The following is a 10421-nucleotide window of genomic DNA, read 5'->3' as shown; positions in this document are numbered from 1 at the left end:
GTTGTGGCAGTGCTGGGTGGGATGAGACCCCTCCATGGGACTGTGACTCCTCTGAGGTGGGACCACAGGAACCTCCCAGTTAACCCTGACCCGTCCCAGTCACCCCAATCCCACAGAACCACGACGCGCCTTTGCCTCCACCAAACCACTTCACAAGAAAGGGGGATGGGAGAAGCTGAGGAGCGCTCTGAGGTTTTGGTCTAAACCAACATCAAACGTGTTTGTCTAATCCCAAAATATAGCTTTGACAAAATGTGACTCGTCCAGTGCTGCAGCACGAAGCAATTTTCATTTTTGGGGTGAGGAATCAGCACCCTCATGGCAAGGAAACCACGGACTGGGGCTCTTGGCTCTCCGACCCAACAATTACTGAGGGGAAGACCAAGTGGACCTCCTGGTGAAGTGTTTTGTGGAGGTTTTCTTCTTTTGAACTGTCCTGGTTGATGAGGGATGCAAGGCCAAATCCAGACAGGATTTGGGTTAAACTTAGCACCATGCTTACCGGTGCGGCTCCTCAAGCCAGGCTTTAGCACTGCCAAAGTTCCCAGGGAAGGTCTGCCTTGTCTGTAAGGGATAAGTTCCCAGGGAAGGTCTGCCTTGTCTGTAAGGGATATGCTGACCGGTTCCAGTGGAGCACTGGGAATACTGGGATTATGGGGAGACCAGACAGCAGCATCTGGGCAGCATTTTGGGTCATGCCAAGCTGCTAAAGGTCACCTCTGAGCAGCAATGAGGATGTGGCAGCACCAAGGGGATGAACACTGGGCTTTGCCCCTTGGCTGGAAACACGAGCCACCAGTGAGGGGGTTAAAAGCAAGCCATGAAGAGCCCACCTTAAATTTTAATGAGCTGGAGATGATTATTAAAGCCAGCAGCTGGAAGGAAGGTCCGAAAGGTTCCTAAAAGCTTTTAAAGGACGAACATTGCTGTTGGGAAGCGCTAATGGGTTTTTTGGAAGATGTTGGTCCCACTGGAGAAACCTACAGGGGATCTGCTTGACGGTGCCAGTGAACTCCAGTGGGGTGGAAGGTCCATCAGCACCCTTGTTCATGGGAAGCCAGCCCTTGGACAGAAACAAGGAGTCCCCTCCCAGCTCTGCCAGCAGGTGCCTGGGCTTGAAGCCGGGAGAGCATTTCTTCAGGGATGCAAAGCCCTGGGAGACCCTTTCCCGCTCCCGGTGATATTTGCACCTGACATTTTCGTGAACCTGTTTAGCAGAACCACAGCTCTTCATGGACCCAAAGCCCTTCCTCCCTTGCCAAGGCACAGAGGAACTCCTACTGCCTCTGTGCCAGGAGATCTGGAGACAGGCAGGTGGAATTCCTCGGGGGGACCTTTCCCACACAGCGTTTTTGCTTTAGAAGAAATGCTTTAAGGTATTCAGGGCATGATTTTTTTTTAGCAGATTCAGTCACCCAGCCTCACGGGCGGGGAGATGCCTCAACAGAGGGGCAGGTTTGGATGAAGGGGCAGAGATCCAGGGTTTGTGTGTGGAACCACAGCTTCATCTTCCCAAAAAACATACATTTGGAACAGCAACAAGCAGAGGAGCACATCGAATGCAGTCCACACTGGAGCAGGTGCTCGGTCAGGCACCGCAAACACCCAAAGCCTCAGGCCCCAGAGCATCCTGAGCTCCCTCCACCCCCGGGATAAACCCTCCTGCTGCCAGAGCAGAGCCAGGCTTTCTAGGATTTCAGATCCTTGGATAACGTGTCCGTGTCGTTGGTGGTTCCCAGGTGGCTGTTGGGCACGATGCCCAGCGCCACCTCATTGTGGGGCTTCCCCAGCACGTTGTTCCCCCTGAACTTCATGAAGCGCTGCCCCGCCAAGAAGTACAGGATGGGGTCCAGGCAGCTGTTGGTGCTGGCCAGGGGCCGGGTCACCTTGTAGGCCAGGTTGATGGCGTTGAGGGTCTGGCAGCTCAGGTCCCAGCTCCGGAAGGAGTAGTACAGGGTCCGAGTGACGTGGAAAGGGAGGAAGCAGACGATGAAGACCACCAGGACGATGATGATCATCTTGACCGACTTCTTCTTGGAGCGGGAGAGGCGGGAGATGCCGCGCGTGGGCTGGAGCAGCCGCCGCGCCATCAGGCAGTAGCACACGATGATGGCGAGGAAGGGGATGCAGAAGAGCAGCACCAGCATCACCGAGCTGTAGATGACGAACTGGCCGAAGAGCTCCTTGCTGGAGGTGTCGTGGCAGGTGATGGTGTCGCCCTTGGCGCTGGTGGTGACGAAGAAGAGCACGGGCGACTGGCAGGCCACGGTCACCGCCCACACGGCCACCGACACGCGCCGGGCGTGCCGGACGTGCCCCCACTGCAGCGAGCGCAGCGGGAAGCAGATGCCCAGGAAGCGGTGGACGCTGATGCAGAGCAGGAAGAGGATGCTGCAGTAGAGGTTGGTGTAGAACAGGAAGCGGACTATCTTACACAGGCCCACGCTGAAGGGCCAGTTGTCCCCCATGGCGTAGTAGTACACCAGGAGGGGCAGCGACACCACGTAGAGCGTGTCCGAGATGGCCAGGTTGAACATGTAGGTGGTGGAGGCGTTCCAGGTCTTGATCCTGAAGATGAAGGCGTAGAGGGCCAGCAGGTTGAGGAAGAGCCCCACCACGCACACGATGCCGTAGGACACGGGCAGCAGGATGTACTTGAAGTCCTCATCAAATATGCACTTGTAGGGGTTGTCGTCTGTGCCACCCGGGTCCAAGGAGCTGTTGGTGACTCTGGTCCAGTCTGGAGGGATCGTGAGGTTTGCCATTGCCCTGGAGGGGAAAGCAAAGAGGCTGTAAGGACGTGGAGCAGGGATTCATCCCTGGGTGAGGGGGGTTAGATGAGAACACCCCAGTGCCACAGTGCTGTGACACGCCGGGAGGTCCAGGAGGTCATTATTACTGTTCCTACACCCTTCCCTTCTCCTCCCACCAAGGTTGCCATCAATGCTTGGCTGGTGCTGTCCCCAAGTGACCCACAAGCACAGCTGGCAGTGCCATCTCTGCAGGTGACAATGACTCCAGACTGGCCCTGTGTGCCTCCTGCCAGCTCATCACCCGCCCACAGAGACCACGGTGTTGGGTGCTGACACAGCTGAGGTGGTCCTTGCCACAGAGGATTGATGGTCAAACAGATAAAAGGGAGCTTTATTTAACCTCGTTTTGCATCTGGAGCACAGAGGTGGAACTAAGGTGCACCAACAAATCCTGGGCTCAGTTCAATGTCCCAGTCCACCTTTCCAACCAGGTTCCCACAGAAATTTGGATTCCTGTATCCCAGAGCAGGAAAGATGCTCCATTATGTGTTTAACCAGCCACAAAGAGTGACTCAGCTGAGCACCATGAAAATTGGGTCCTACTAAACCCCAGGCAGAGAGGGCAAGAAAGTGGAGCTGTGCTTTTCCAGGAGCAATCCCTGGGACTGGTCTTGATTTCAGAGGTCCTCAGCTTTTTCTGGCAGAGGACACATCCCCACATTTGTAATCAAACCTTGCCAAAGGGTTGATTCACCATCACGGGGGCTCTGCCTGGGCTGGCTGTTATTGGTGAGGGTGGTTTTAACAGGGTTAGTGTTGGGCTGATGGTGACCAGCTCCCACGTCCTGCTTGCTGGCCTTGAGACCCACTTCTCCAGCATCCCAGCTGGTTTCTGCATGGGAATGATCAGCTGAGAGGAGGAAAATGGACTTGAAAGAGTCTCTGCAGACACACAGAGTCTGGCAGTGTCTGCGTGAGGAGGGACAAGGGCCCTTTTGTGTGTGGGGACAGCCCTGGACCCAGCTGACACCCGATCCCTGAGCGAGCCCATCACTCAGGAATCAAAGGAAAATGCATTTCCTCCCTTCCCGTAAGAGAGGTCGCTCCAATCCCAGCGCTGTGCCCTGTTACGGGAAGCTGTGGAAACGGGGGGTCACAGGGAGATGGATCCAGGGCAGGAGCTCAGGGACCAGGAGAAAAGGTTGGACAGGAGGAGCCCTGACCCAAATCTCACTACGATTTTAGGTGGAAAGGAGCAATCCCAGCCCTCTCGGCTCTGACCTGGTGCCACTGTGCTGTGGGACAGCCTGGCCAGGCCCTTTCTCCCACATAAGCACCTACCCCTTCCTCCACCCCAAAAATAGCCAGAACCCCTCATTTCTCCCAAATTAAGCTCGCAAAGGATCCGTGTTTCTCTTCTTTCCCTCACCTTTGGAGGGCAGCTCCACTCCACAAATGGAGCTGTCCCCAGGAAGCAGCCACGGGCCTCAGTTTCCCCTCCTGTCCCCAGGCTGACAAACAGCAGAGTTGAATTAGTTTTCTCCATGAAAAGTATTTTTCTGGGAGTGTTTTGGTTTCCTGGAGGGTTTTTGCAGTACCTTGAGCCAAGCTTAAAACAGGAAAGGGAGCTTGGATAAAAGATGTAATGACTTCATGACTTGGTTTGGATCCAGAGCTCTCCTGCCCCTACCCCAGGTCAGATCCTGCAGGGAAGCCGCCAACCTGGTTGATCTCTCACTCCTTAAAAAGCACCTTGAGCTGATGGAGGAGGTGTGAAGTGATGCCTCCAGCCCATCACAAGGGGACACTCCAGTCCTTGCTCCAAAGACCGAACAAACCTGTCCAGAAGTGGCACAGACACGATCCCTGCTGCTGTTCCCCCCATTTAACTGCTTTTCCCCTCCCAGCAGACCACAAAGAGCACTGGCTGAGGCTCCCACTGCCCAGGGATGTGAGTGGAAACCACACACATGCTAACACCCTGTACATCTGCAACATCTGTAAAACCCCAAATCTAACTTTAGGGAACACTCTGTGATGAACACGAGGAGCCAGCACTGATCTTGCTCTGCCCTGACCTCAGGGTTTTGCTTTTCCTGCCCTCAGATCAGCTCTAGCCCCATCCTTCTTCCCTCGAGCCCTCAGCAGAGGGGCTGTGGCTGTGGAAGGAGAGGGTTAACAGCGCTCAGGCAGACGGCAAAACACTTCCCAGCTGCTCTTCTCCGCAACTCCTGCCTTCCCTCAGAGCTTTGCAAATCTGTGGCCAGGCAGAGAGAGGTTGCCCACAGACATGGCAAGAGATTAAACGGGTCAGAGAGGCCACCGTGGCCGAGAGGAGCCACACAAGATGCAGGGAAGGGTGACAGGGTTCCGGAGGGTTCCAGAGGCTGCAGCCTTGCAGGGGTTTCTCTGTGCCTTTCCATCTGCACCCCCTCTATCCCTGCAGACTGATGGGGACAAGCTCAGCCCCCTTTCCAGCCACCTCCCCACAGGCTCCTGAGCTAGAAAACCATACAAGGTGTTTCAAACCCCTCCCTAAGCCAAGGTGGGGAATCTCCTCTGGCTGCCACCACGGAGCCAGGGATGTGCCAGGAGCCAGGGATGTGCCACGTCGCCCATCTCCGTCTCCAGGACAAGGAGCAACACAAATGGGGCTCTCTGGCTGAATGGAGCCTTGTCCCCGCTGTCGTGCTCTCCCTCCTTTTCCCTCTGGAAATGCAAAAGCCTTTCTTGTTCATTTTTCACCCTCATTTTGCCCAGAATGCTCAGGACAAAACCTGCTGTGTCTGCGGGGCCTGTGGCTGCATCCACCCCCTCAATCCCAGCTCTGCTGCATCCACGGTGACCCGCAGGGGACACGGGCAGCCAAGGCATGTGAAGGCACAAAGGCTGGCACTGGCAGCTGCCCTTTACTGCCCACAGGCCGGATGGCATGTACACCAGCTCTGCCAGTGACACATCCAGCCCCCAGCAGGGACAGGGGAGGGCGGAAGCAACAGTGATCCCTGAGGATGCCAAGCAGGATGAATGCTCCCATCATTCCCCAAAGGTGACAACCACCTGCATCTGCTCCATCCTGTCTCCCAGCCCTTTCCAAGGACCTGGTTGCAATGCCTGGACCACTTCTCTCTCCAGTATGTTTAATCCCATGGGATATGTTTTTTTTTTCCCCAGAAAACTGGTAGTGAATGGGAGAAGAACCCGGTGATAAGAGGAGCCCGGGTAGATCCGTGCCCTGGAGGCCACATGCCCTGCAGTACATCTCCCCACAGGCATGTGCATGTGTTGTCAGCATCCCAAAATGCCCCTGTAACAGTATCTCCCGTGGCTATTGGGATGAGTCAATATGGGGAAGGAGGGAGCTGTCACTGGAGAAGGTCATGGGCAGCACCCCGGGCCAGCAGAAAGGGACCACGGGTTGGACACTTAATTGCAGAGTAAAGGGCTTTAATCCTGATTTCTGCCCCATTTTTCAGCATTCTCAGTGCCATCCCAGTGGTCACCATCCATCCATTCCTGGGGAACCTGCCAGCAGCAGCAAAGTCCCTAAAGACATCCAAGCCCAAACAAATGACGGCTGCGATGGATCCGTTTTCACAGGCGGGGGTTGATGAGGTTTAATTGACCTTCCCAAATAATTAATGTGGATTAATTTACCAGCAGGACCTCACAGATGCAGCCCTTTGTCCTGCCACAGCTCCCATCACTTCCCGCTGGAGGTCAAAACCAAGACCAACTTCCCACATCTCCACCACCTCCTTTCCAAGGGACACCAGGAGAGCAGGGGTGTTCTCCCTGCCCTAATTTACAGGTATTTAGTGGACTCATCAAAAAAAAAAGGAGCTACTCCGGACTCTGGGAAGCAAACGACCTGGCATGGTTTTTCCCTCCTCTGGGACTGTGGTCAAACCCTCCATGACCCAACACAAGCCGGTGGTGCATTCGGACACCCCCGAGCCCGGCAGGTTGGAGAGGAGAGACGGGACGAGGCTGCAACCTGAGCCTGCCCAAACTGCTTGGTTGGCATCTGCCCTTTCCCCTGGGCTCCTGTCTGCCACGTTGACCTTCAGAGCCTTCCTCCTCTGTGCTGACTCTGGCCAGCATGGGCTGAGGACACCCCCAGCTGTCCCAGTGCCACCAACCCCTGCTGTCCCAGTGCCACCATCCCCAGCTCTCCTAGTTCCACCACCTCCTGCTGTCCCAGTTCCACCATCTCCAGCTCTCCCATGGCACCATCCCCAGCTGTCCCAGTGCCACCACCCCCTGCTGTCCCAGTGCCACCATCCACAGCTCCCCCAGTGCCACCATCCCCAGCTCTCTCAGTTCCACCATCCCCAGCTTTCCCAGTTCCACCATCCCCAGCACTCTCAGTTCCACCAACCCCAGCTCTCCCAGTTCCACCATCCCCAGCTTTCCCAGTGCCACCATCCCCAGCTCTCTCAGTTCCACCATCCCCACTTTCCCAGTGCCACCATCCCCAGCTTTCCCAGTTCCACCATCCCCAGCTTTCCCAGTTCCACCATCCCCAGCACTCTCAGTTCCACCAACCCCAGCTCTCCCAGTTCCACCATCCCCAGCTGTCCCAGGGCCACCATCCCCAGCTGTCCCAGTTCCACCATCCCCAGCTGTCCCAGTGCCACCATCCCCAGCTCTTCCCGGAGCTTCTCTCCAGCGATCCCAAGGCAAGGTACCTCCAGGATCCATTTCCAGGATACCCAAGCAGCTTCAGGGGCTTCATCCATCTCCCTGCCTGGAGCCTCGGCATGTCCCTCTTTTATCCCCAATGGGTCTGACCTACCCCTTCCTCCACCCCAAAAATAGCCAGAACCCCTCATTTCTCCCAGATTAAGCTCGCAAAGGATCCGTGTTTCTCTTCTTTCCCTCACCTTTGGAGGGCAGCTCCACTCCACAAATGGAGCTGTCCCCAGGAAGCAGCCACGGGCCTCAGTTTCCCCTCCTGTCCCCAGGCTGACAAACAGCAGAGTTGAATTAGTTTTCTCCATGAAAAGTATTTTTCTGGGAGTGTTTTGGTTTCCTGGAGGGTTTTTGCAGTACCTTGAGCCAAGCTCAAAAGAGGAAAGGGAGCTTGGATAAAAGATGTAATGACTTTATGGCTTTGTTCGTAGGTCAAATAAAATGTTTTGCTTTGGGACAAATGATTTTTTCAGGCAATTTCTGGTTTCCCCCAAGAAACTCCCTGAATTCCTCTCTGAATCAATCCCCCTTCCAACCTTTGCTTCCCAGGTGGTACCAAAACCTTCTGCCTTGGTCCCCACCCTGGGAAATCAATCCCATTGATTCCCAGCATGGCAGGTCTCTGGGGATGGATCCTGCTGGCAGTAAACATCAACCCAGGTCAATATTTAATCCTCCATCAACACTTCCTTCCTGCTTTGGCAAAGGTGATGCTCCCTGCCTGCTTTACCCCTGCATCCCTATTTCACCTTCTCCCCAGGAGGTGCTGCAGCATCCCATGGGACAGGGGGAGGATCCTATTTGAGCCCCCAGACCTTGCTTTTTATTTATTGCACATGAAAAATGGGACACTTGCATCTTTTAGGCTTCCTGGAGGTGTTTATACCAGGAATTTGGCTTTGGTTTTGCCCTCCATGATTTTCTGGTGCTCGCTGGAGGAAGCAACAGCTGGACCCGGAGATGAGCGTGGGACCACTTTGCATCAATCCCCTGCTTTTTGGTGACTGTTTTCCCCTCCAAGCTCCATATCTGGGAGAAATTACATTTCCACGGAGACCTACCAGCCCAAGGGAGCCACCCAGTAACCCCACAACCACCCTGGCAACCCCAAACTTCTGGGAGATAACCAGAGACCTCGGATAACACAATTATCAGGCTCCACCACGGCACCAGAGTCGCCGGGAAGCCAAAGCACCGCCATGGGGTGGACTTTGGGGGGTGATTTTCTCCTCCATGGAAGCCACAGGGTCTTTGCTCTGTGGCCTGGTTTCCTGAGGGGTGCTGAGCAGGGAGGAGGGAGCCCAGTGTGGCCCCAGCACGCTCCAGTGCCGGCCAACTATTCATGGTTTTGGCTCCACGTCAAGAGCCGGAGATAAAAATCGCACTGGGCAGAGACAGGATAAAGTCACTCAGTGCCATGACAGTCCAAAATACTTCTGGGGGTTTTAGAAACCACTAAACCCCAAAACACGGCCGTGCTTCAAGGTTTGGTATATTTAGGGGTCTCCTCCTTAACCCATCAGGCGTCGAGGCTGAACTTCCCTTTGCTTGAGTAGAAATAAGAGGAAATTGGTACAAAAGAGCCCAATTTTGGCAGCAGTGACCTTGAGCCAGGGGCACCATCCCCCAGTGTCAGTGGCCCCACAAGAGCAGGGTTTGCTGCTCCTCACCTCATGCACAGGAAGGCAGTGGGTTGCCAAATGGGTTTTGCAAGAACCTGATAAGAAAACTGGAACAGAAGGAGAAATTTGACATTTTGCCCTTAAAGTTGTTCCTGCAGTGATGCCAGGCGGTGCCCAGCTCTGAGAAAGAAGGGTGTCTGGGGGAAAAGAAGGGCGTTTTGGGGGTTAGGAGCTGCTAAAAGGAGTCAAAGGTTTTGAAATCAGAGTGTCACCCATTCCAGTGTAAATTAAAACACCCCTAAAGAGTTTAAAGAGGGACCCAAGCATGCAAAGAGGTGGAAAAACACACGTTGGAGCAAGCAGGGAGTGAGCTCCACGGCTTTGAGCAGAGGTGTGTACGGGAAATCCCGGATAAACAGCCAGTGAATTCCCCCGGGAGGGGAGAAACCGAGCGGCAAAGAGATGATCGTGAATTAATGCATAAAAAATCAAATGAATCAGGCCAAGAGGAGCAAAGGGAGCAGGAGCTTCCTCGAGTGCACGGCTCGGCAGCTCCTGCCAGCGGCTGGGCGCGGGCTGCTGCTCCCAGCCCCCGGCTTGGGGGCATTTTTGGGTTTTTTGGGGCAGTTTGAGTGGTAGTCCAGGCAGTTTGTGGGGATGCGAGGAGAAACGGGGGTCGGCTCTGCCCGTGCAGTGTCCCGCTCCCCACTTTGGGTGCGTGGGGACTCTCTGTCACCCGTGGCACCCACCCCGCAGCAAGTGCCACCCCATGTGTGCGTGTGTGTCGGTCTGTCCGTGTGTCCGTGTGTCCGTGTCCCACCCATGCGTGTACGTGAGTGTGCGTGTCCCCCACCCATGTGTGCGTCCCACCCGTCTGTGCGTGTGTCCCCCACCCATGTCCCCGCTCCCACCCGACCCCGGGGGTCGCCTCCCCACCGTCCCTCCCTGTCGCATCCCATTGTCCCGCCACGGTCCCATTATCCCCCCCCTGTGCCCCCACTGTCCCCCCGGCCGCTGCCACCGCGCTCACCGGGCGATGCCGAGCTGGGGGTCGGTGCCGGGGGTCGGTGCCGGGGTCGGAGCCGATGGCCCCGCTCAGGAGGGCGGCGGAGGCAGCGCCATGCCCGGTCCGCTCCTTGCCCCGCTCCTTGTCCCGGTCCCGGCGCCGCGTGTGAGCCGGGACGGGGTCGGGGGTGGGGCCGCACCGCCCTCCCGGCGCTGGGAACAGGACTGGGAACGGGGCAGGACCGGGGCCAGGACCGCCCCCACCAGTGCTGGGACCGCCCCCACCCCCGGGACGGGACAGGAATGCTCCTGCCGGGATGGGGACACGGTGGGATTAGGGCTGGGA

General features: G+C 56.1%; 1 protein-coding gene across 1 annotated transcript; it reads right to left on the bottom strand.

Annotated features, from left to right (window-relative positions):
* Window positions 1-581: 581 nt before the first annotated feature.
* P2RY2 (purinergic receptor P2Y2) lies at window positions 582-10217 on the bottom strand. The gene is made up of 2 exons (XM_027714395.2): window positions 10101-10217; window positions 582-2769 (listed from the first exon to the last, which is right to left on the bottom strand). The coding sequence occupies exon 2, from the start codon at window positions 2763-2765 to the stop codon at window positions 1689-1691; it is 1077 nt and encodes a 358-aa protein (XP_027570196.1). The 5' UTR covers window positions 2766-2769; window positions 10101-10217; the 3' UTR covers window positions 582-1688.
* Window positions 10218-10421: the final 204 nt, after the last annotated feature.

The sequence above is a fragment of the Pipra filicauda genome, unplaced genomic scaffold (genome assembly GCF_003945595.2).
Source record: "Pipra filicauda isolate LSUMZ 115617 unplaced genomic scaffold, ASM394559v2 scaffold686_size154363_pilon, whole genome shotgun sequence".
NCBI classification, from domain to species: domain Eukaryota; kingdom Metazoa; phylum Chordata; class Aves; order Passeriformes; family Pipridae; genus Pipra; species Pipra filicauda.
The sequence above is the reverse complement of the archived record's forward strand: the minus strand, read 5'-3'. Positions and strand labels throughout refer to the sequence as shown.